At 51.1% G+C, this 26093-nt stretch overlaps 1 protein-coding gene across 5 annotated transcripts in view; it reads right to left on the bottom strand.

Moving 5' to 3' along the window:
- FAM222B (family with sequence similarity 222 member B) overlaps positions 1 to 26093 on the bottom strand; it is a 31193-nt gene that overhangs the window by 3269 nt on the left and 1831 nt on the right. Inside the window, exons 2-4 of one of the 5 annotated variants that reach the window (XM_083479957.1) lie at positions 9086 to 9210; positions 5326 to 6920; positions 1928 to 1967 (exon numbers count right to left, since the gene is read on the bottom strand). In XM_083479957.1, coding sequence (XP_083336083.1) covers positions 5365 to 6920; positions 9086 to 9167 — 1638 coding nt within the window. In that variant the 5' untranslated portion in view covers positions 9168 to 9210 and the 3' untranslated portion in view covers positions 1928 to 1967; positions 5326 to 5364. Of the gene's footprint in view, positions 1 to 1927; positions 6921 to 9085; positions 9211 to 19268; positions 19556 to 26093 lie in introns of those variants that run through there. The other 4 variants (XM_083479960.1, XM_083479956.1, XM_083479958.1 and 1 more) reach the window with 4 other exon arrangements.

Raw genomic sequence — 26093 nt, 5'->3', positions numbered from 1 at the left:
GCAGCTCTCAGCTTCCTTCCTCCCAAGAAACACTTGTCTGTCCTGACACTCAGTGTCCTGGTCTAGCACATGCCACGGCTCAGGCAGAGACAGGGGAAATGCATGGCGCTCCAAATGTTGTCGGGCATTTTCTTGAAATCAAGTGGTATGCATGAATTTTTAAACGCCCAGCAGCCACTATGGCTGGAAGTTCCCGGGTTCAGTTCCCAGCGGCATCCTTTCCAGGCGAGACTGGGAGACATCCCTGCCTGAGACCCCAGAGAGCTGCTGCTGCCAGTCAGTGTAGGCACAGCTGAGCTGCTATTACTCAGTTAGCTGACCTTTACCAGCAGATCCCAGGGCAGGTTACAATAATATAAAATCCAATTAATCCAAACAAATTGCCATTGTGGGAATAGGTGCCAGCCAGCCAACTGTTCTGAAGGTGGCCAGCCAGATGCCTCTGCTGGGAAACCAACAAGCAGAATTTGACACAAGAGCAACTCTCCCCTCCGGCGGCTTCCAGCAACTGGAATTCAGAAGCATCGCTGCCTCCCAGCTGTGGAGGCAAGAGCACAGCCATTATGGCTGGTAGTCTTCAATAGCTCTCCTCCATGGAAGTGTCCGATCCTCTTTTCATACTCTGTGCAACATGGGTGCGGGGTGTCAGGATCAGGGCTCTCTCTAGGCCACCCTTGGGACTCTTGCCTCACTGGCCTCCCCCCTGTTCCTTGCAAGCTTCTGCCAAGCTGGTCTGTGCTGCTGAATGGTGATCATGTCTTTCACGGGTCATGGAAAACCGCTCCAGCTTTGGAGTGATTGGACCCCAAAAGGCAAAGTCACTTCCATAACTTCCCCTGAGGACAGGTGGGCTCCCTGTTTGCGCTTGTGGGAATGGCGCCTCTCAGGCTGAAAAGGGGTCCCTAACCCCTCATGGGTGGGATGCGGGTGGCGCTGTGGGTTAAACCACAGAGCCTAGGACTTGCCGATCAGAAGGTCGGCTGTTTGATCCCCGCGACGGGGTGAGCTCCTGTTGTTTGGTCCCTGCTCCTGCCCACCTAGCAGTTCAAAAGCACCTCAAAGCGCAAGTAGATACTGTACCGTATTTTTGCCCTATAGGACACACCTTTTCCCCTCCAAAAATGAAGGGGAAATGTGTGTGCGTCCTATGGGGTGAATGCAGGTTTTCGCTGAAGCCTGGAGAGCGAGAGGGGTCGGTGCGCACCGACCCCTCTCGCTCTCCAGGCTTCAGGAAGCTCTGCGCAACCGTCGGGAGACCGGCTCCGAGGGTTGCGCAGAGCTGCCTGCAGTCCTGGGCTCAGCGCAGCTCTGCGTGGCCATCGGGAGTGGGGCGCAAAGTCCCGCCCGGCTCCCGATGGCTGCGCAGAGCTGCCTACAGTCCCGGAATCAGCGCACTTCTCTCCATCACCAGCCCCACAAGCTCGGGGGACAGCGGCGAGGCAGAGCGCACCTTCCCGCTGTTCCCCGACCTGGTTCTTCCAGCCCCGCACCTGGGGGGAAAATAATTTTTTTTTCTTTATTTCCCCCCCAAAAAACTAGGTGCGTCCTATGGGCCGGAGCGTCCTATGGGGCGCAAAATACGGTAAATAGGTACCGCTCCGGCGGGAAGTTAAACGATGTTTCCATGCGCTGTTCTGGTTTGCCAGAAGCGGCTTAGTCATGCTGGCCACATGACCCGGAAACTGTACGCTGGCTCACTCGACCAATAAAGTGAGATGAGCGCCGCAACCCCAGAGTCGTCCGCGACTGGACCTAATGGTCAGGGGTCCCTTTAAACTTTAACCCCTCATGCCACAGAGACACTTCCCACCCCCAACTTTCCAAGAACACCCACAACAGCGCAGGCGGGCTTTGGGCAAGGTGGACGGACCACACTCAGGCACCCTTCAGAAAGGGTTGTGGGGGACAGAGAAAGCGTGACCAGAGATTTAAGGGTTTTTTTGGCTTCACTTTTTTATTTTTTGTTCCTGCAGACCAAAAAAAATAAAATAAAGAGAGAAAGAGAGAAGAAACTCTAGTTTGGATACCCGTAGCACATGAGCAGCAGCTTATATTAATAACAGTAATTATAATCAGTGAAGTGTTTTTTAAGGAAAATACAGCAGCAGTTTAAGACCATCAACCTTCCTCCTCCCCCCCATGCAGAAGATCTTCCCTGCTCCTGGGGGGTGAGGGGCACTGTGGACACCCCACGGGAACCTGCAAGGGTCACTGCTTTTGCTCTGAGGGCTCCCCAAATGCTTCCCTTCACACCCCAACCTGCAGAGAGACGGGGGAATCTCTCCCAAGTGGCAGCTGCAGGGCTTTTCTGCGTTCTGAGCAAAATTGTGGGCCTGTAGCTTGATTCTGGGAAGGGGGGGTGGGAGAGAAGAGGGAGGTGCTGTCTTGGCGTTACTGGAACTGCGATGAAATAGGACGGGGGCTCCTACAGTGCTCCAACAGGCCTCTACATCCTTCTCCCCCCATTCCTAGGAGGCCCACACGTTTCTGATGGATGGGGGGGGGCTGTAAGGAAACGCAGGAGGTGCAAAGGGACAGTAGCGTGTCCCTCCTCCTCTTCAAGGTGAACACGCTGCATGATGCCCACCGCACCAAGCTTGTAAAAACATGGCCGCAGGTCAAGAACAGAGTGGTCAACAGCCAATGTGTCTGAGGAAATGCTCCTGTCCCTTTGCTAAAGGAAGTCTGTTTAAAACTTAGTTTCTTTGTAGTGGTGGTGCTGGGGAAAAGAGGAGGGAATTGGGCAGCACCAAAGCAGGTCGCAGGCCCTTCACTTCCAGCCCAAATTCTGCAAGGAGGGGGCAGGGGGAACATGTGGGTACTTTGCGGGGAAGGGAGCACCTCAAAGCTGAGCTAGTGTAGGTCCTGGCCATCACCGGAGAAAAAGGGGCCACGTTGGTTAAGTGAGCTGTGCTGGACCCCTGATTTAGGAGCTCAAAAAAACAAAACTATGAAGGTAGACGGAGGTGCCTCTCCACAAAAACAACGGCAACAACAGTGATAAGTCGGGGGGGGGAGAGGTGTGGGCACTAGCTCTGCCGTGCAGGGGGGGTCGGTCTGGAGGCTAGCTCTGGCACTGCTCTGGGATCAGAAAGCGGAGGAGTTAAAAGGAGCTGCAGTTTAACAGTCTAAGCTTGGTACCTGGAGAGGTGACAGAGGACAGGGAAGGTTTTCAGTCCAGGTATCAGAAGTTTACAGGAACCTTAAAAAACAAAACGAAACAAAAGAGCACCCAGCAGCGGTTGACTGGCTGAGGAGGGAAGCAGGGAGAGCACTTTGGCCCTGTTGCTGGGGAGGGGGGGGGATTGCAGGAGAACCCTTCGCTGGGAGTAGGGTGGGGGGCAGAAGTGAGATTGGAGACCACCCATTTTTTCACCAAAATGTGTGGACCCCATCTTCTTCCTCCCTCTCCCCAGCAAATTAAAAAAAAAGCAAGTAAAAAGGCCGCAGGGGTCAGATTCTAAGAACAATAAATTAGGATTTCTGTGGCGCTAGGATTTGGCGTAACAGATCAGGCATCCTGTTAAGGCAACGCAAGCCGGCGCATAATTTAATCCACTAAATTTAAAAAAAAAGTATTTTAGATCACTGAATCTTGTCCTAAGGAGACAGCGCAACAACACTTTAAAAAAGGAAGGAGCTCACGATTCTTCTAACACCCTGATCGAGGGATTTTTAAAATAGCCAAAGGATCCTGCACTAGGTTGGGGGGGCGGAGAGAGATGGCAGCTAAGCTCAAGAAGGTTACCGAGGTTTCCTACAGCCCAGAACTAGACACCTAAATCAAAAGAGATACACAGATTTAAAAACTGACCCTAATTTCCCCAACTTCTGAAAAATCCTTAAGAACCTCTAAGCCAACTAGGACGTCACTTTTAAACATTTGGAAATTTTGTCATGGTTTTCTTCTTTCTTTTAAAAAAGAAGTTTTTGTCTGATAGCTTTCAGAGTTTAATCCATGCTCGTTAGGGAGAACCGGAGGAGCAACAGCTTAAGGCTTCATTAATTTGTCATCAGTGTGTTTTCAGCCCCCACGGGGCTGTGGGAAGGGAAAGGGGGGGAGGGGGGAAGGGGCAGTGGGCTGACCCCCAGAGTGCTACTCAGACCCCACCACGCTACCAGGTAACATTCACACAGAAATATTACACGTCCGAGTTTACAGTGTACAGCAATCGCTTTAGCCAGTGTACAGAGAAAGATTTTTTTTAAAAAATGCAGCTGTTAATCATTATTGTGATTATTATTATTATTTTCGTTTAAACTGCAAACTTCATGGTGATCACTGTATGCTCAAGTTCTGTCTTTGGAGGCAAGGCTGTGAGAGGACGAAAGAAAACTGGGAAAATATTATCCCTCTCTGGCACATTAGCTAAAGTGGTACCTCAGGATAAGAACAGTTTCAGGTTAAGAACAGACCTCTGGAACGAATTAAGTACATAACCAGAGGTACCACTGTATTAAATGTATTATCTTGAAACGCTGTATTTTATTCTGCATGTTCTCGTGAGCCGCTCTGAGTGTGGCTCTGTCATGGAAAAGCAACATACAAATAAACTCATGACGACGACCACGACAAGCCTGTCTGGGGGATGAACAGGACCCTGGGCGCGGGTGTTTTCTTGTAGGGCTGCGCCCCAACAGCACAAACCCCTTCCAAAAATAGCCAGCTCACAGCCTTCCCCACAAATGGGCACTGCAGGGCTGTATGTATAAGCTATGAAAAGGACCTAGGGGGGGTCACAGTAGATGACAAGCTTAAGATGTGTCAACCGTGTGATGCAGCAGCAAAAAAAGCAAATGCTAGTCTAGCCTGCATCAACATGTTGAGCGTCCCAAGGTGATAAAGGGCCTGGAAACCAAGCCTTACAAGAAACAGTTCAGCTGGGAATGTATAGCCTGCAGAAAAGACGACTCTGAGAGGCGACAAGAGAGCTGTCACATGGAAGATGGGGCAAGCTTGTTTTCTGCCGCTCCAGAGAGGAGGACCCAAACTGATGACAAGAAGGAGATTCTGGCTGAACATTAGGAATAGCTTCCTGAGGATAAGACCTGTTTGACAGTGGAATGGACTACCTGGGAAGAGGGTGAGCTCTCCTTCGCTGGAGGTTTCTAAGCTGAGGTTGGGAAGCCACCTGCCAGGGCTTCTCAAGCTACGATTCCTGCACTGCAGGGGGCTAGACCTCCGCTTAAAAACCTCCTTCGGCAGTTGGTCACCAGGATCACCAAAGTTTGCACGTTTAAAAAAAAATAAGCAATAAACCAAAAGGAATAAAACCAAACAAACAGCCACACACCTTTTGCTTATTAATTCAAATTAAGACTAACCCTAATCTTCGCTCTGGTCAGTGAAAAGTGACGGCTGCCTTATCTATACCCTGGGTGCTGAATATGAAGGCTGCGACTATCCGCGGGATCGTGGGCTCGGTTCATGGCGGGGCGGGGGGCTTTGCTCAGCACCCCCCCGCCGCCCTGCTGCTCCCGGAGGCAGGAGTGCTGGAAGTCCCCGCTCAGGTATTCCATCGTCTGCATCAGGCCGCCCTGGGCAGGCGGGCCACCGGCCCCGGCCCTGTAGTGAGGTCCGCCGGTGCACTCCAGGCCGGCCCCCAGGGGCTGCCCCCCGCCTCCGCCGTGGAAAGGCATCGCCAGGTCCTGGGAGCCCGAGCTGTCGCTGTTGGGCGTGGGCAGAATGTTATTCCACAGGGGCTGGAAGTAGTGCCCGTTGGTGTAGGGGGTGGGGCCCGGCAAGCTGTTGACCGGCGGCGAGGGGGTGGGCTTCTCCAGTGGGGGCTTCACGTTGAAAGGCTGGCCCATGCAGAGGTCCAGGGCGTAGCCAGGGGCCTTGCCGGCAAAGCCCTGCCCGGGCAGCTCCCGCCCGGGGGGCTTCCCCATCAGGCCCGAGGGGCCGACGGCCTCGCCGCACATCTGCTGCAGGTGAGCAAGCTGGTGCTGGTTCCAGGCTGCCACCTGCTTCATTTCGCTTTGGTAGGTGGGGGGCCCCCGGCCGACGACGCCCCCCAGCGGCGGGACACCCATGGCCCCGGGGCCCGAGGGGGGGACCCCAGGGTCCACCACGCAGGAAGGCAGGGGCGTGGGGACGTTGTGGGCGGAGACCCGGGTGCTTGCGCTGATCAGGAGGTTGCGGCTGATGGGGCTGGGGTTGGCAATCTGTCCCTCGCAAACTGAGGTAGCGCTGATGCCCGCGCGGGCCTGGCAGAACTGGTTGATCTGGTGGACGATGCTGCTCAGGTCCGGGGGCTGGTTCTGCTGCAGCGTGGCAGCCATGGAGAGGGGGATGGTTGAGGTAGAGACAGTCACATTCGGCGGGGCGTCAGCGTCGGCCATCTTCCGGCCCCCGTGCAGGCCCGCTGCTGCCGGTGGCTGCTGCTGCTGCTGGAGCAAGTGGTTGGCGTGGTGGGGCGGAGGCTGCAGGGCCGGGTGGGCCATGCTCTGCGGGTGCTGCGGCTGCTGCAGGGCCGCGGGGATCCCCTGAGGGTGCTGCTGCTGCTGCTGCGCCAAGCCCTGGGCGTGCTGCAGAGCCTGCTGGCGGGCCAACGCCTGCGGGTGGCTTAAAGTGCTGGGTGCCGCGTAGGGGGCAGAGGGGGGGTTCATCATGGCTTCCGGCAGCAGGCGCGTCCGGGTCCCGTCAAAGTCCTTGACGATCCCTTTGGCCGGCGGGGACCGGACGATGGCCAGGAGGCCCGTCTTCACGGAGGCCTGCGACGGCGGGTAGGGGCTGTAGCGCTGCCCGGAAGTGTCCAGCCCGTTCACGGTGCGGCGGATGTGTTTCCGCTGGGGGACCTTGACGCTGTTGGGGAAAATTTTGATAGTCAGAGGATGGCTGGCCACCTTCTTAGCATACGCGTCCAACTCTGCTGGAGTAGGGTGCTGCTGTGCGGCTCTCATTTTCTGTGGAGTGTCCCCTGGTTGGGGGGAAGGGAGGGGTGGGTGGGAAAGAGGAGGAGGATGAGGATGAGGAGGAAGGAGAGAAGTAGGAAGAGGGAGAAGAGAAAGGCAGAGAGACAGAGAGAGAGAGAAAGAAAACGAGAGAAAGAAAAGAGACGCCATCAACACTGACTCAACAAACAGCCAGTGCTGTCTCTTAAGAACAAAAAGAACTGCCCCTCCCAGAAAGGTCCGTCTAGGCCAGGGGTGGGGAACCCTGCGCCCTCCAGATGTCTCTGGACTACAACTCCCATCGTCCCCTGCTATCAGTCATCCTCAGGCTGCCGGGAGTTACAGTCCAGAGAGCCTTGCAGGTTCCCTGTCCCTGATCTAGTCCAGATATAGACAGAGAGACACTTCTGGGACGCTCACTAGCAGGGCATAGATGGCAATGCTCTCCGTCCCCCAACCCCGGTCCCATTATTTACTCACAGCACCTGGCAACCACCCCCTAAGGTAGACTGTGCCTGAACATGGAGGCTCTCTTCTTTGCTTGAGGCAACAGAAATGGAACAAAGCTTACTTCTGCTGGGCCAGGACAGATCAGGAGTCCTCAGGCAGGAGCAGCCAGGGCGGTGCCTTCGCCCATACTGTTGCTGGGCTCCCAAATCCCATCAGTATCCTGCAGCCATGCACGGAGTTGGGAGCCCAGAAATGCCTGGAGGGCCCACAATGACTGCCTCCCTGGCCCTTCCCTAAATGAGGAGGCGTGTAACTCTTAAGGAAGATATTCAATCTGAATCAGATCGGTCCATCAAAAACAAAAAGAAGGCAGCCCACCAGCCCTTCTTGGTGGGACATTCCTCAGCTTCACAGAATCATGGAATTGTAGAGTGGGGAAGGGTCTCCAGAGGGTCATCCAGTGCAACCCCCAGTGCAATGGAGGAAGACAGCTGAAGAAACCCTGACAGGCAGCCATCCAACCAACCATCCTGTCTCAATGTAAGCAACCTCCTCTGAAGCATTCCTTCAACCCAGTCAGATGAGCAGGGTACAAATAATAATAAAAATATTATTATTATTATTATTTATTTGGGATGAGGACTTAACTCCACCCCCTGCAGCTTCAGTTTAGGTTACTGATTAAAATGAATTTCAAGCATAGGTATTGCTTGGAATCAGACAACGGGTGTGTGAAAAAGAACAAAAAACACTCCGTTCCCAGATGGGAGGGCAGAAGGCAACGGGCAGGCTCCCCCATCGGCAGGCAAGCCTCTCACCCCTCTGGGGGTGACTGAACCCCCCAGCCACAGCAGACATGGAGAGAGGGCAAAAATTACCGGCAGAGCCAATCGAAAAGGAGAGGACAGGGAGGCACACAGAGCTGCGGTGGGCAGTCTCCTCTGTGTCCACACATACCCAGAAGAGGAAGAGTAGCCGGGGCTCAAAGGAGCCTCGAATGCCTTATTTCCTTCTTGCAGCACAGGATTTGGGAGTATGGAAGCTGTCAACCCGCCATGAAGCACTGCAGCTTCAGGGCGGGTTGTAAACCCAGATAAAGCACATTTCACAGTGTCAGCAAGACAAAGGCAACTGTTATAGCACATCAATGGTGCTGAAAAGCACGGTGGAAATAATAGCTGTGAGAACAGTAAGCACTTCCTCCGTTACCCCCTGCTTCTTTTTTAGATTTCACTAAAACAGCTTTTTCCCCTTTTAAAAACAACTTTAAAATAGAGGTGGAGGAAAGTATGTCCTGCCTGCCCAAGATACTGTGGGGACTCCAACTCCCCCATCAGCCTCAGGCAGCATGACCAAGGGTCACGGCTGCCCCCATCTTGGCTTCTGAAATGATGGGAGAGTCACTCAGGGAGGGAGTTTGCTAAGAAGGGTCCCAAAGGCCACCTCTCTCTGTCTGCGTGGGCCGCAAGGAGAGTGGCTGCTGTCAATCTGGGTGAGTGCTGGAAAGGACCCCAGAGAAAGGACCCGGGTTCAACCCACAATGAATGGAAGACTGTAAGAGAAGCCTGCTCAGTCAGGCCACTGGTCCATGGTGCAGCCTTCTGTCCTCACAGTGACCCCCTAGATGCCCCCATGGGAATTCCTTGAGCAGGACCTGAGCGCAACAGCAATTCTCCCCTCCTGTGGGTTCTCCCAGCTCACGGCTGCACTGTCCAGATTCGTAGTGGTGGCAGCTACTCACATTTCTGAAGTCCAGCGTTCATCTGCGGGTAAGAAAGCAGCTGGAAGGAGAGGTCGCCTGGTCCCGGCAGACAGGCCAGCATGGCAGGCGGTCACTAGCACATGGGGCCCTCAGTCCTCTGCACACTGCAAGGAGAGAGAGAAGGCAGGCAGGTGAGAATCCAGTCCAGCCTGGGGAACAAGGGCCGCCCGCCAGGCTATTATAAAGGCTTTCATTCTTTGGAAAGATTCCCTTCAAAAATGTTATCTGCCTTTAAATTCATTGGTCAATTTGTATTTGCTTATTATCAAGAACATAGGTGCCTTTTTTATATATGGAACAGTAAATCTAATTTGCTTTTTAAAACAAACAGAAGCTACTGCTGATGGTTGGAAGGAAAAGGACCACATTTACACTTACTTACTTACTTACAAACAAACAAACAAACAAACACAGACACACACAGACACAGACACACACACACACACACACACACACACACTTTCTAGATGATTATTGATCTAGTATCAACTTCTGAGTCTTTACAGATGTGAAGATGTATGCAAAAAGCAGAAGATTCTTCACACATTATTTTTTCATGGTCCACTGCAGATTTCTCCCGGAATCTCCCATTACAGAACGGGGGAAGAATCTTACTTTCAACACCCCAACATTGATCAATGCATCTGCTTTGGGAGGGCTGGGAGGGAGAGACAAATGCAGCACACTGAAGGAAACAGCGTATGAAAGATCCAAGTTCAGACTTGGGAAAAATAAAGGTGTTTGAGATGACAAGATTGAATAGCAGCGGGGTTACTGAAGATGGAAGCCGCAGCAGCCCCCACGCCCCATTCTCAGAACCTAAACCCTGAAACCTATTTGATGTTTCCACCAGGTGGGGGTGCCTGAAAGCAGTCAGGGTGAATGAGATGCTATCTCCTCCTTCAGCGTCTGCCTGACATGGCAGCATTAGATCTTTATGATGTTTCCAAGGCACAGTGCTTGCCTGGCTTAGCCTTGCAAATCAATTCACATCTGAAGGGGAGTGGGGGGGGGAGTTCATCCATAAAACAAACTATTTTCCTGCATCTGCGTCAATGACATTTTTGGCATTCTGATGGCCAGGAAAGAAGGAGCAAAGGAAGACAGACGCAGGCCAGTTTGCAAAAGCCCCCCTTCCTACTTGCCCAAAGGCAGTTCTTACTCACCAGAGGCGATCAGAAGGGAAGCTATTTAAAGTTCTGCTGGGTAGCTTCAAGCTACCCGAGTCCCTTCCCTAGAAAACTGCCCAAATGCATAAACTGACAAGCAGGGAGAGATCGGGGCTGAGAAACCCTTCCTCCTGAGCTGCTTGCTTCTAAGGACATCCTGGCAGCTGAATGAAGCCAAAGGCCCAGCATCCTGGGTGTGAGGGAAGATTTTAAAATGATGCACAATGTGGATGTCTCCATATCATGAAAGGGTCTGAGAGGTGCTGGTGACGGGGAGGTCAATGCTAAAAACAGTATGATCTGTCAAGGAGAAAGCCTCGAGTGCTTGCCTGCCTCTCACCCACTCTCCATGGAGAACAGGAAGCTACATTAGCACCTTCTCATGCTCTGGGTGCAGGTGGCTTGGGGCTGTGGGAAGCTTCTGGCCTCCTTCCCTGCCCACACACCTCGTTTTTTGCTAACCAACAGGCCAGAAAATAGCTGCTCACCCCCTCCCACCCGAGTCGTGGCTTTTAATTTTTTAATTATTAACACCACCCTGCTCTTTCCAGATAAATGGTTCAAAGCACTCTGCAGAGGGGAAAGCCTGGCCTGCACCACCATCCCAATACCATGAGCACATGGACAGGTAAGCCCAGTGGCTGGCCCCAGAACCCACACAGCACTGGCCGCCCCCCAGTTGTTGTCTGTTCTGGCAGTACTGCACACCAGCCTCAAGTAAAGCCAGCTGGTACTTTGATAGACACAGCTGTTCAGAGATGGATTCTGCAAGATGGAGGGTGCTTCTGAAGCTCCTAACTACGTAATTCCAGTTCTCCTCGAGAAGGTTCCAACACTGAGGCGAAGGAGGAGCAAGCTGAGAGGCAGGGCTACCTCCGGGGCTGGTTGCAAGAAGGCAGGAACAGGAGGGCTGGCTAAGGGCAAAGCACCACTTGGCCAAATAGACCAGCTCCCCCTGCCAAGCACTGATGCCTCTCTCCCCTACCCTCTGCCAGTGGGAGCCCTTCTCAGCCCTCCATGGCTTCTCTGCAAAGCTGCAACGACAACTTTGCAAGTTCAGTCCAGCAAAGTTAATAGCTCACCTGTCTACACCAGAGTTTGAAATTTGCCAGGCGCCAGGATTGCCGCCTGACGTCTCCGCCATCTGGAGGTGCATGCCTGGAGATTCCTTGGGCTTTGCCTGTTTTCACACACTAACAACACATTCTGTAAAATTCTATCATTGGTATCTTATGCCACAATCAGAACGAATTTCAGGAGCCAAAATGTTGTATTGAAAAAGATGACTTTCGAGCCGTCTGGCCCCCAGATGGCAACTGAATGCTACAACAAGTGCCCAATTCTGCCCTTCAGTGTCTGAAAGTCACAGAAACGCAATCCACGGAAGTTCAAAAGCAAAACTCCTCCTGAGAGAGACCATGCTGTCCTGGAAGGGACAAGAGAGCCAAGAGGCCAATGACTTTGTCCAGGGCTTGCACTGGACTCAGCCTCAGGCACTGGCTTCCATGCAAACCTGCTGGGCCCACAGGCTGGCTTCTCTGGAGGTGGCAGAAGAGGCTTGCTCTCCTTTCCTGGCACCTGCACGATTTGCAAGATGGATATATACACATAAAAGCTTCTGCAGGAAAGCCAGCCTCAGTTCCTGGGCCCTCCTTGCCCATTAATGAAAAGCAATTTATCAGCTCAGCTCTGAAGACTTGGATCTGTCTCTTAACACACGTTCACACCACCCCTTGATGCTTAAAGGGACACTCTCAAGGAGAAAGGCTTTGGAGGCGGGGAATCTAATCCCAATCCCCAAGGTAGAAAGAGAGAGCAGTCAATCATTACCTGGGGCCTTTTTAGAAAATGAAGCAGGTGACTGGCTGGCTACCCATCAGATCCCTCAAGGTGCAAACTGTCCTGGCACAGGAAGTCAGGGTTTGACTCCAGTTTCTGGCAAGCCGTCCCCTGCCAGACTCTGCAAACGGATGAGATCAGCATGCAAGTGACCAAATTACTGCATGCTCGTTTCTGGAATACTTTCCATTTGGAGCCCAGCTTGGGGGACGAAAGGAATAAGAAATGCTGAGACACAGCACACGGCTGAACTATGAAACGTACTTCCACAGGAGGCAGAGGATTAGACAAATTCATGGAGGAGAGGGCTGGCATGTTTCTAAGTACCACTAGCCGGACACCACAGGAGGGGAGAGCTGCTCTTGAGCTCAGGTGCTGTTGGTGGGCTTCCCGCAGGCACCCGGTTGGCCACTGTGACAAAAGGATGCTGGACTAGGTGGGCCCCTTCCAGCCTAATCCAGAGGACCTTCTGATGCTCATATGTTCTTACTGCAATGCCAACAGCCCCACTCCCAGGTTGGTTCTTACAGCTGATCCATGCCGAAAGCTATTGAAGTGTCAGAGGAGGGCGGGAAGGTATTACAGCATAAACTCTTGGCATTCGCTCTGCCCATTCGGTAAGTCAGCAAAAATCACCTCCGCGGAATGGAGTCAATTTATGCAGTAATTGGCTGCTGATTTGCAGACACTGTTGAATGGAAAGGGTTTGAAATAACACTGCTGGTCACAGATGGCGTGTTCTAAGAGGGCTAGACAACCACTGAGTAATTCTGCCTGATAATTTGCCCCTGGCATACAGCTGCTGCTCCCAGGAAAGCACCTTGGAGGCAAATTATATACAGGGATGCGCCCTCCCTCCTTCCCAGGACCAGCAGGGCCTGCAAGCCTCAGCATCTCTCTGATTTGAAAATATCATTCATTCATTCTTTCTTTCTTTCCAAGAGCAAACATGGGCAGCTGAGGAGCCCATCACTTTGGAAGCAAAAAGGGCTGCCCCGAAAACAAGCTGGTGGCTCCTACAGACTGGGGAGACATCCTAGGTATGAAGGAGGACACAAATTCGTGAAGTAAAAGAAGCAAGACTCCCATCAGCCCCAGCCACCCAGAAGGAACGACATGGGAGCTGGAGCCCAGCAACATCTGGAGGGTCACCAGAGCTCCCACAACCCCTGCCCTAGGAGGTTGTGGTCCCCTGGAGACGGACATCAGGAGCGGGAAAACACACCTGAGGCCAAATGCTCTCCAGCACCCCCACTCTCTATACAGCCCTCAAGTTAGCCAGCCCTGACCCATAGCAGGTACATGCCACGCAACAGGGGAGGGTTCTCTGCCAGCCCCAAACAGCTCCAGGCCAGCAGGAAGTCTGAACAGCAGAGCTCTGCTTAGGGGCTGGGGATACACTGCAGGATCTTCTCAGGGGTCCTCTCACTCCCCTGCGCTGCCTGTGAACTGGAGTCCAGACAGGAAGGATGTTGAGCCACGTTTCCTTCAGGCAAGGAAGTTCAAATGCCCCCACTCTGCGGGCTGGGATGGCAAGGGGCGGGGGAAGGAGAGGTGCAAGAACTGCAGGCCATTTCCTGAATTAATTCCCCGATATCTTACTTAGGAAATGGGGATGACATCAGGGGTTTCGGAAGTGGGGCGCCCACCAGGCTCACCCCTCCCCCACAATACCCAGAAACAAGCCTGTTAACTTAAGCTGCTTTGGCAACAAAACAAACAAACAAACTGGCATCAGGGAGCCAGGCTGCAAGTGGACATCTTGAGGATTAAACTGATTTGAGAAGCTGGCGGGGGGCACTATTCCTGATCCTCCTTATTGGGAGGGATATAAACAGACACACAGTCCCTGCTGCCTCCTTTCGCAGAAACAGAGCTTTCACAAGTTCTGAACCTCAAAAAGATGCTATCTAGTTTCAGAAAGCACCTGTGTCAGTCACCATCCGCTCCAACCCAACGACCACACAGGCCCAGCTTTTCATAGGTGGCCATTAAAAAAACTTAACAAAATACAGGCAGTAGCCATGCTTCCCGCTCGCCCACTGTCTGGCAACTCACCTCCCTCTTGGGGGGTTTCCAGTCACTGCCCTTCCTCTTCCTGAGATGAAGAAGCTATGTCAGGAGGTGAAAATTAAGTCCTCCTCAGAAAGAAGCCTTTATTCTTATATACATTTATTTCTTGCATTTCTACCCCACCTTTTTTCCTGCAAAGGAGCTCAATGTGGCGGATAGCCTCCCTCCACCACCCGCATTTAATCCTCACAACCAACAACCCTGCGAGGTAGGTTAGGCTGAGGGACAGGGACTGGCCCCCAAGGTTACGCAGAGGGCTTCATGGTCGAGTGGAGATTTGAACCCTGGTCCTAGTCCAACACTCTAACCACTATGCCACACTGGCTCTCAGTGTCAAGATTTTAAAAACAAGTCACTGTTTTATTATTATCTGCTCAAACGAATTTGGGGGGGGCGGGGGGAGAAGAGGAAATAGGTTATTCCTGCTCCAATGGCTTGGGGGAGGTGGTGCCTTCTAGCTTTTTTCTCCTGGTGCAGTGGTGATAAAGCTACCTTCCTCCACCTCTGCTGACAAGGGCATTGAGCAAGTGCCCCCCCCCAGGTGTAGCTGGACCCCCAAGGCCCACTCGTCCCATGGATTATGGGAGCCGGGGGTCCAGAAATATCTGGAGAGCTGCATAAGAGGCTACAGCCACTCCCCAGAAGGAGGCAGCAAAATTACCTGTCCTCAGAGGAAGCCACGAGCTCGGCTTCACTCTCATCAGGAGGCACAACCAGAACAGCGACTCGCACAGAGAACATAGCAGGCAGGGGGGACTCTTCAGAGGGCAGGCACTTTGTATGCTTACATGCCCTAAAAGTAAAGCGTTGGGGGGGGGGGGGAGAATGTTAACGAGTAAAGGAAAAGTCCATTCCACCAGAAGGCCTCTTCGGTTCTGCTGCATTAACAAGGGCTGCTGCAACCAGCCCCTCCGCTTCAGGGATCCTCAGAACCTCTGGGCTGTGCTATCTGGACTATGAATCACTTTAATTAATATTTACCAAAGTGCCTGAAAAACTCCCTTGCCTTCTCTGTTTTTCGCCCTTGACATTACTCAGCCAAGCTGCTGCTGGATGATCAATGCTTCTGAGGCCGTTGCTCCTTCCCAGCAAGGCAAGGAGGGGGTGGGGAAGAGCGCCTGACGGCAGCAACTCCAAGGCCTAATTGCGCATACATTATGCCGTTAATTATGCAGTTGGGTCCGGCTGGGTATAAAGAGCCACATTCTGGAGGTTGAAGTTTTCCAGGCTTGACGTGGTTTTGAAGGTGGGGAAACACTCCCCAAATTACAGCACGTGTCTCCACCGCCACCTTGCACAGAGCCCCACCCTGCTTGGCAGAGCAACCTGGGCCAATGCAATCCAGGCAGGGCAAGTGGCACAACCTTTATAAATTATGCAAATGAGGTGCAATCCCGATTACGGGAAACCCTATTCTGCTTACTTTAAATTCTGTCCTGATTACTGGCAACCCTGTTGGGGCTACCTCAGGAACCGGTGATTTAGCCAAGCATATCTTTCATCGGGTCTGTATCTTTGCAACCTTCAGCAGCAGAGAAGAAATTCAGTGGCAGAGCATCTGTTGCACAAGCAGAAGGTCCCAGGTTCAATCCCCGGTGGCACCAACCGGTAGGGCTGGGAGAGACTCCTGCCTGAAGTCCTGGGTAGCCACTGCTGCCAGTCAGTGCAGGCAACTCTGAGCTAGATGGGACTAATGGTCTGACTCAGTGTAAGGCAGCTTCCTGTGCTCCTAGATCCTTGGGAAAGTGATCTCCAGGACAACCATAAATATGTTCCGCTTTCCTGTGAATGAGGGGACACACACAGCCCTGATTGAAAACCACAAGACCAAGAGCCCCCAGTCATGTGACCCTAAAACCGCCTCTGACATGGGAGAGAAAGAACTGAAGGACCGTTACATCTTCCCTTTAACACAGAACAGGAAGTTTTGTGCATTCCTCTCCCATACTTCTTCCCTACAGATGCTACAAGATAAATAAAACCAGGCCTTGATTGCTTCTTCAGCAAATGCAACAGGCACTTTCATTTACTGTCAGAAGCAGCAGAAGCTACAAGCTATTCAAAAATTGCAGAACCTAAATGTAACCCCTCCCCCCCCAGAATGACAACTTTAAAAGGGACGGGAACAAAACACAATAAGAAAGAACCTCAAAGCTGTAGCAGGCCTTTTTCTTTCCTTTACAAACATTACAAACCACTAATGTTTAAAGGCAAAGGGAAGACTTAAACTACCTGGCAAGTCGTGTTCCCACGAAAAGGCCACTGATGAAGACAGGCTGCAATGATGAGCATGACTTTTTAAACAGACAGTTTCTCTCTTGGACACTGGGTGGGAGAATGAATCATTATTTTGTCCCCATCTTCTCTGCAACCTAAGACTGTTCAGCAGGGGCGTCCGACCTGTGCCCTGCCCCAAAATGGGGCTAAACTTCTGCTCCCATTATAGTTGATCAACAGTCAAGCTGGCTACTGGGAGCTGGAATCCAACAACATCCTGCATGGCCACAACTTAGCCATCCTGCCTCACAGTTTCATATGGAACAATATTCGCAAATCATTGCTTGCCTGATTGCCTACGGAGAATGGAGTCATGGCCAGGAGACTAAAGAAGGGAAACTAAATTCATTCTCTCTGTCTTTTCTTTTTTAAAGTGGATTGGTAACTTTTGTGGACTTACTTACAAGGGTGCACAATACTGCTGAGATTCTTTTGAGGTCAGTCTTGCTGTTAAGTCCACAAAAGTTACTAGGCCATACAAATTCTTACAAGCCTCTCTGCTTTTGTGATGCTTCAGTGGTTGCATCTTTTGCCAATCTGGTGACCTCCAGATGTTTGGGGACTATAAACGCCCATAAGGGAGTCTTAATGCTGTACACCGTTCTGACATCTTTTAATAACCGGCAGCATATAAACTGAATAAATAACAATAAAAATAAATAAGTCCAGCCAGGACTTGTGGTCCTAAATACCTGGAGAGGACCAGGTTGGTACCCAGCTCTACCCCTCTTTTAAATCAGAACCAGTGAAGGCAGTAACTCCTGTAGTGCAGGGGGCTAGATGACCCTTGAGGTCCCTTTCCGACTTGACAATTCTGATTTTATAACTCCCACTGCCAGTTGCAGAAACCCCACATCCACTCTGGCAGATTCTATTTCAAGGGAGCTGAATTTATCATCTTAGATGTGAATTGAAGAAAGGAAAGGCAGTGGGAGAGAGAGGGAAAAGCAGAAGGAGATCACCAATATATTTGAAGCTGTTCTTCCAGCCAGCTAAAGAAAGGATGTGTTTCCATGAGTTGGAGAGGAGGAGGGTTATTATACACAGCTGCTTGATCACACATACCTGCCCCATCTCACCTGCTCCCACCTTTGCTCCTGTGGCTCCAAAGTCAGCTGCATACAACACTCAACACCTCAACCAGGACGTCTGCTACAAACACATCAACAGGCTCTTTCTGACGCCTGGCAACTTCTTTTTCTTTTAAAGAAGAAACCTGAGTTGCTTGCCCTTCCACTAGTTGCGGCTTCCGGATTTCAACGGCCCAACGTTAATATTGCAAGCTGATTCAATGTGCCAGTAAGTTGACACCCTCACAATTTACAACAGCCTGGAGGGGTAGCTGATCACACTTACATTGTCGTCCTCTCCCACTGCCTCCAATGAGACTTGTGGGGGATGATTCCACTTCACCTTGCAACCACCCTAGGAAGCAGAGCAGGACAAGAGATGCTGGCTTGCCAAGGGACCAAACAGGTGAGCTTCAGTGCTTGGTCAGCAGCCGAGATCTGCTCTCCTGGCTGGCAGTCGCAAATAGTCCTGCTTGCCCCACCGCGCAGGAACAGAGTCTGACTGCTGTTCAGGAGCAAAGTCTACAACAGAGGGAGAGCTGCTAACTCTGCACACCCTATCATTTAAAAAAATAATAATTATTTTTTACTTTGTTTTGGGGGAGGGTTGGGAAAACACTCCCACCTGAACCCCTGGAAAGCCAACTGCTGTCAGTCAATGTGGACTGTACTGAGCCAGAAAGAGCAATGGGCTGGCTCAGTGTCAGGGAACTTCTTACATTCCTATGAAAGGTCAGGTTTGGAGGTGGGGGTCCTGGCTGCTCTTCAGAGGGCTTCACTACCTTTGCTGTAATGAGCGAATCTGTAGAAGGCTGAGCACCTCAGCTCCTTTCTGTCACAATTTTAAAAGCCCTCCTGCTCTCTGTCAACATCTCAAAAGCATGATGTACAGAGCAAATTTTGCCCAAACTGCAGCCATCCTTCCTCCTCGCCCCCCCCCCCGGGCCTTTCTTCCCTTGACTTTCCTTTCTTAGCTCTGATGCTTCTATGATCTAAAGTCACAATGTCCCTCTAACTTCTGATTCACAGGCCAGACAGAAATCAAGAAAGATTAAATCAGGGAAGATTCACAAGGCTCAGTTTGCCACAGCTCTCCCTTCAGATTTCGGCATACCCCAGGCTATCCCTTCAGCTCGTGACACTCTGCACCTCTCCTGCTGCAACAAGCACCCTCCAGACCCTTGATCCCAAGCTGGCTCCTGGAAAAGGAACACCCAAACAACACCAAAAACTGGGGTGGGGAATGCAAGTCATTCGGAGACCAAATGAGCAAGCAAGAAATTCCCCGTCTGCCATTTCCCATGCCTACTAGCCCAAGCAGCTTCAGCTTCAGCAAAGAATGTACGAAATCTGAGCTGCCACAGCAGGAATGCACAAACAGAATGAACTGGAGTATGGACCATCAACATCACCATCATTTTATTATTTGTACCCCACGCCCATCAAACTGGGTTGCTCCAGCCACTCTGGGTAACTCCCAACAAAATATTAAAAACACAGTAAAACATCAAACTTTAAATAGCTTCCGTACACAGGGCTGCCTTCAGATGTCTTCTAAAAGTTGTATAGTTATTTATCTCCTTGACTTCTGATGGGAGGGCGTTCCACAGTGTGGGCGCCACTACTGAGAAGACCCTCTGAATCTTAGAGACATTAGCTTTCATTTCAAAGCAAAAAGACAAGCCTCTGACCCTTAAGGTTTGGAAGACAAGCTTGAAGTTGGAAGCATGTTACCTGGTAAATTCTCAGAAGTCAAGAGGACCTGCAGACGTTGAGGGGCAGAGCTCCAGCACTCTCCAAATCCCAGGAGGACACGGAAGGGCCCTGCAACTGGGTCAGTCCAAAGGCCAATTGAGTCCAATGTTCTGCTTGGTAGCTAACCAGATGCCCCAATGGTATGCCTGGAAGCAGTTCCTGAGTGCAACCACGCTCTCTCCAACAACCTCTCTGTGTGCCTTGCAGAAGAAGAATGCAAGCATTTTTGTTTGTTTTAAAAAAGCAAGCAAAAAGTGAAGGTTGCGAACAATTCTCATGGCCTGCTTCCGTAATTACAGATAAGAGTATGGGCAGTGTTGTGTCTTGAGCCTTGGCCCAAGAGTCATTTAGCTCAGCATCACACTGCTAGTCCAATTCTCCTGACAGGGAGACAGAGAAATATTTGGTAAGCAGAACCAAAGACAAGGATCCTAGACAAGTACCCATTCCCAAGATTATTTAGAAACAAGGGTCTCTCTGCCCTTGTGAAAGTGCAGCTGGGCAGGGGGCAAGAGGGGGTGGGGAGCACCCACTGACTGTCCCAGAAGAGGGAGGGGAATTTTTTTTTGCAAACCCTCCATTACTAGGCATTTTTGTGAATCACATAGAGGGGAGGGGAGATAAGGAAACACAGAAAGGCTTTCTATGTGACTGAGGTCACGAGCTCCTTTAGATCCAAGATTGCCCTTCAATTAATACACACTGAATACAGCATTAACAAACGCTTCCCTTTCCTCTTCCAAGTAAAAGAAAATTGATTATGCTGCTGCTGATTGGTTTCAGGAGATCAATTCTGAGAGCCGACACAGTTCCTTCCTTGTCATGAGTGCAATTTGATCAGCATGGTTGACTTTTGAGAATAAAAAGCCAAAAATCAAAAGGACTGCGCCATGTTGGTGCCAATGAGGTAGAAGCCAGAATTCTTCAGCCTTTCCCCAACCTACTTCACAATGACCTTTGGGTCCCATTCAACTCTACAATTCTACAATGCTGCCCTCCAAACCCCATCATGCTTGACCACTGGCCAGGCTGAGTGGAGATGATGGCAACTGAAGTCCAAAGACACTGCCGGTGACTCTAGAACAACATTCACCAACAGGTGCCCATCAGCCCCAAGGCTGCTCTAGACCAGTGTTTCCCAACCGGTGTTCCGAGATGTTGCCTGGAGGGAGACGGGCGAGTCCAAAAAAGGTTGGGAAACACTGGTTTCTCTTTCAAAAAGGAAACGTGGGTTAAAGCGGCGATGCCGCCTCCCACTCACTTTCCTGCTCTGGCTTCCCCAACAGTTTTCCGAGTTGCGTCACTGGATCCAGCCCCCTTTTCCACATGTGACACGGGGCTGGAGGGAGGGAAAGAGGGCTTTACGTCGCGCACAAAGGCAGCCTCCTAGAAGCGCTCTGGGCCGGCGCCGTTTCGCCGAAGGCGCCGGAGGACCCCCACCCTCAGCTCCTTCAGAAAGGAAGCCCCGCCCCTCGGCTCCCTACGCCGCCAGGCAGCTCAGCTGACTGACGAGGATGTTCTGCGGCGGCGGCCGCCGCACAACCACCGCAGTTGCTGGCAGCGTCCGCAGCGCAATAAGTAACAGCGCCTGGTGCTGCCAACTCTTTCTCTCTCTCTCCCGCCCCGCCCCCAAGCTCTCGCGCGCCCCGCGTCAACATCGCCGCGCGCAGCTTCCCGAGCTCGAGGCCAGCCGCTGCACGCACGCGCCGGCTCGTCATCGGCTCCGGTTGTTGCCTTTCTCCACCGAGGTCAGTGGACCCCGAGCCTAGGCTTCCTTCCCGCACCCCGCTTTCCGAAGACCGCACACCAGTTGGGCCAGTACATATTCCCCTCCCATGACTGGAGCGGAATAGCCCTTTCTCTTCTTCCCCAACCCTTGTCGTTGGAGGAGTCCCTCAGTCCCTCGCTTTGCTGCCTCCTCCCCCCCCCCACCCCCAAAGCTTGGAGGTTCCCCGGCAAGGGGGAGGGGAAAAAATTGAAAGTTACACTTTCGTGCGTCCCTCCCGGCGTGACGCTGCGCGCTGACGTCACGGGGCTGTAATGGTGGTGTGCCTCGAGATTTTTTTCATCAAACAAGTGTGCCTTTGCCCAAAAAAGGTTGGGAAACACTGCTCTAGACCATACCCCAGAATACTTTGCAGCACACCAAAAGGGGCCAGCCTGGGAAAGAAGCATTCAACAGAGAGCCTCAGTGGGACCAACTCTCATCGCTGTGCAATCAGGCATACATAAGAACTCTCTCTTCTATCCAGGGGATGGAAAACCTAAATGTTTCCAATGCTTGCTTGGCAAGGCAGCTCAAAATGGAAAGAACTCTGGGTTAACAACATATGCAGTGGATTGTCTCTAGGTCACCTCAACCAAACTAGTGCTCAAATCAGGTGGCCGCTAAGTTCAAAGATAAATTGCACAATTACCATATTTTTCGCCCTATAGGACGCACCGTCCCATAAGGCGCACCTAGGTTTTTTTTTGGGGGGGGGAATAAAGGGGAAAAAATTATTTCCCTCCCAGGCGCGGGGCTGGGGCGGGGGAGGCCCGAGCTTCCCCCGACCCCAGCCCCCAAACAGGCAGCTCTCTGCAAGCCGTGGGAGCCCAGTGCTGGCTCCCGCTGCTTGTGGAGAGGTCCGCGAAGCCTGGATACGCTGATCTCAGCGCGCGCAGGCTTCGGCATGCTGGCAACTCTCCGCAAGCAGCGGGAGCACTCCCGCTGCTTGCGGAGAGGTCCGGGAAGCCTGGAGAGCGAGAGGGGTCGGTGCGCACCAACCCCTCTCGCTCTCCAGGCTTTAGTGAAAGCCTGCATTCGCCCCATAGGACGCACAATACGGTAAAACCAAAAAGCAGCCACAGGCTTATTGAGATGCCTTGCTAAGAAAGACCTACATATTTTTAAGGAAACTCCACATGCTTGGAGGAAGGGAGTGTTCCTGTTGTATTTTAGCTCAGGGACACAAGTACATCCATTTTATTCCATGATGTTTGTAAGCAGCCCTGTTCCTCAGATTAAATAATAGGTTTAATAAAGTAAAGTCAGCCCATGAGAGACGCCACACTTTTTTACACACTTGAACTTAAATGAAGGTTACATCTTAATAACTCTGGGTTTACCAAACTCCTACATGCAAGGATCAAATTTTACTTCTCAGCCATGAATCCCACAGCTTTTGAGCTGTGATCTGTTCAACATCATACTTAAGATACCTTGGGCAAGACACAGTCCAATCTCATTTTTACAACCTGATCTTTATCATGTTTAATCAGAAGTAAATTCCAACGAGTTCAATAGTTAACCCCTTGAAGCTGCGGTCTCTTGCATGCTTCCCTTGCTTGGAAGGTAGCCATACTGAACTCAGAAGAACTTACTCCCACGTAAACATGAGAGGAGCAGATGACCCAGATTACAACAACCACCTTGTTGTGTGATCTGCAGTGTTTTTACTTGGGATACAACCTGAAGTGAATTCAATGGCACTTACTCCTAGGCAGATGGAAGTAAAATAGGGTTGCCCATACGTCTGGAATGTCCTGGACATAGCTGGAATATGGCAGTTGGAAACAATGTCCAGGCAGAAATTGCAAAAATGTCTGGGAAAATCTGGACACCGTAAGTCTTTATTTTCTTTGAGATTTTGCAAAAAAGCTCAACAACTTTGGCCAAAAGATAAAAAAATATCAGGGGAGGCAGCACTTTGGCTTTGCATGGTTTATTGGTTATAATGGAGGCAAAAGTGGGGGAGGCAGGGGTTAAACAGGCTGGAAAAAACCTGTGACACACTTCATGGAAAGTCTCAAGGGAACTGGAGGCAATTTGGGGGGGGGAGGTTTAATGGAAGCATAACAAGCATGGCCCTCAGTTGTTCAAGGTCAGCAGTGTTTTTAGAGATACATATGTAGTGAAAAGAAAAATCAGATCAAAGCAGTACTTACTTCTGAGCAAATATGCATTGGATTAGGCTGTATAAGAGGGGAAGAAGCAGAATAAATTCTCTTTTCTGAGGAGGTTATTTGATCAGGCTTGTTAGAACAGACCACCATCAAAACCTTACTTTGCTTACAGCGATTTCCTTAGCTTCAGACACAGAAAAATGAAATTTTTTTGGAGGTGGAGGGGAGAATAAGAAAAGGGAACCAGATCATTTCACCTGCCACTCACATCCCCCATCCTGTGGCATTTGTCAAAAGCTGTTCCTCCATTTATCACTTGTGTAAAACCAAAGGTCATCACAAAACATTTATCAACGCTGTGCCACTCTTCTTTTTCATAATAATTTTAGAAAGTCAGCCTCAGACTCAACCCTGATGAGCTTTCTTGCTCCTCAGAGATTTCGGCACCCCCACTGCAGCAGGAGGGGACTTAGGCACCGGGAAAGCCAAGCCAATCAACTCCCTGCAGGTAACCTCTATCTGCATTGCTAGCTAACCTGTAAAATGGCAAGCGAACAAGAATAGCAAATGTGCACATAGGGCTTGAGGAAGTTCTCCTAACACACCTCAAAAAGGCACAGGCAGGCCACAGACAATGCCACAACCCACCTCACTGCCAGCATTTGCCAACTGGGTGCCCTCAAGGTGCTGGCTGGGGCTTATGGGAGTTGTAGTCCACAACATCTTGAGGGCGCCTGGCTGGGAAAGGTCATGATATGCACCTTAGGAGCCAAGGAGCTTTCTGCCTGTAAAAACCAGAGTCCAGAGAACCAGGACTCAGTGCTTTGTCACTGAGCTATGATTTCCCACTCCCCACCAAATTCCTGAAGATTTGAACACAAGACTTGAGGGGCTCATTCTCTCTCAAGAAAATTACACTTATATGATCAGGACTGGGGAGGAAAACATCTAGCATCAGTTCCTAAATGGGCCACAATTGTCCTCCAGCCTTGAGCACGGTTGGGGCTTAAAGTACTAGGAACTGGAGGGGAAATGTCTCAGCCCCAGGAACTGGGACCCTCCGGAAGTTGTTGGGACTCCGGTTCTCATCAGCTCCAGCCACCATGGGATGGGAGCTGGAGTTCCTCCTTGGTATGATCATTTAAACACCCAAAGAGGCCAGCTATTTAGGCTTCTCAATTTGGTAACTATACAGCATCACTCACATGTGAGATGCGTACCTCAGGTTTGTGATGAGCATATATTTATAAGCAGCTATCCTCAGTTTTCGATATCTTTCTGGTACAGATGGCCACCCAAGCTACCAACCGCCCTGATTACCAAGGAATCGGTCCTCCATTGATCCCAGTATCTCATGCTGAGGAAAGGTGATGTCCTGTGACAGGCTAACTTGCCCCAACAAAGTTTTCCAAGTATGTGGTAGTAAATATCCCCACTCCCCACAAAGATAGGGAGACCATAAACTCAATATGGAGATGGGGTAATTGAGAGCAGGGGCAGAACTCCTACCACTTACAAGAGCAGCAGGAGAGAGTCTGCCCAGCCTCCTGTTCTCACAGGGCCTAGCAAAACGTCTCTTCTGGGAAGACCACAAGCAGGACCTGGCCACAACAAAAGCACTCTCCCCATTTAGGATTCCCAGTAAATCAGTATCATCAATGGGGCTAGGAAAATTCTGGTTTCTCACATCACAAAATTCTGGTTTTCAGCTTCACAGAAAGTGTAGAAGGATTCACAGCTCAGGGGCAGAGGTCCTGCTTTGTGTGAAGGTTGCAGATCCAGTCGCCAGATAAAAAGGGATTGAGTGCTGGGAACAATGCCCCTCTGCCTGAAAACCTGGAGGCCTGCTGCTGCCAGTCAGAACAAACAATTCTGGTTTAGATGGGACATAAATCCTGACCCAATAGAAGGCAACTTCCTATTTATTTTTGTAAGCACCAGAATCCTTACATGTTCAGGAGCCCAAGCGACACAGCACCAGACATTCGCCCCCACTACTATCCCCAGTTCTGGCAGCAAATATGTAGCCTGAGGAAGGGAGAGGCTGAGTCCATGACAGAGAGGAAATAATCCGAACTGGCTTTTCAAGCCAGATGCAAAAAAGGCCTCTGAGCGAGGCCGAGAATGGAAGTGGCAGCTTGATTAAAGCTACCTCAGCTCCCGTGACAGAACCGCCCCTCAGGCAACCAGCCATGGAATTTCACATGTTTGCAAACTCTGTATCAAAGGGGTGGTGTGGTTTTTTATTTTATTTTTTGGAGGGGGCGTTGCATAATGAGAGTAGGACAAAGTGGATTTCCCCCTAGATGGCACCCCCACCCCTCCTTTCTCAACCCATTCACATCATCTAAACTTGACTCATCAGACACTTCAACCGAGGCAGAGAAAACTGAGAACACCTAAAGAAATTTAGGGAAAGACCCTTAAGTGTAATTAAATCAGCCAAGTCTAGTCTCTCAATTCCAGGAGAAGCCAAAGGTGGTCTCCAAAAGGCACCTGTTCTTTCTGTTCCTTCCCCTAAGAACAGCGGTGAGGGGGCAGCTGTCTCTCCAGGCCCCATCAAGACAAAAAAACAGCATCTTTTTTGTTCCCCGCTTCCAAAATCCACAGAGGACATTGAATGTCTCTGTGACAGAGGACAGAAGCAGGACGTGGTGCCTTGCAGGCCTGCCTGATGCAATGTCACTACCAGGGGTGCCCTTGCTGAGAGGTGAGGGAGCCTTCGGATCTGAATTCCTGCCACAAGGGAGCTGGGCAAAGGGACCCGAACAAGGAAAGTGTGGGGACTATAGGGCAAGTCTGTTTTGTAAAAGGACACATGTCCTAAATTGAATTCGAATTAAGTTTGAATTTCAGGAGAGCCTTGGACACATTGGGGAGGCGTGGTGGGTTAGACTGGCCAAGACTTAGGGGGCTGAT

This window comes from Podarcis liolepis (genome assembly GCF_965112155.1).
Source record: "Podarcis liolepis genome assembly, chromosome: 16".
In the NCBI taxonomy this organism is placed as follows: Eukaryota; Metazoa; Chordata; class Lepidosauria; order Squamata; family Lacertidae; genus Podarcis; species Podarcis liolepis.
The sequence above is the reverse complement of the archived record's forward strand: the minus strand, read 5'-3'. Positions and strand labels throughout refer to the sequence as shown.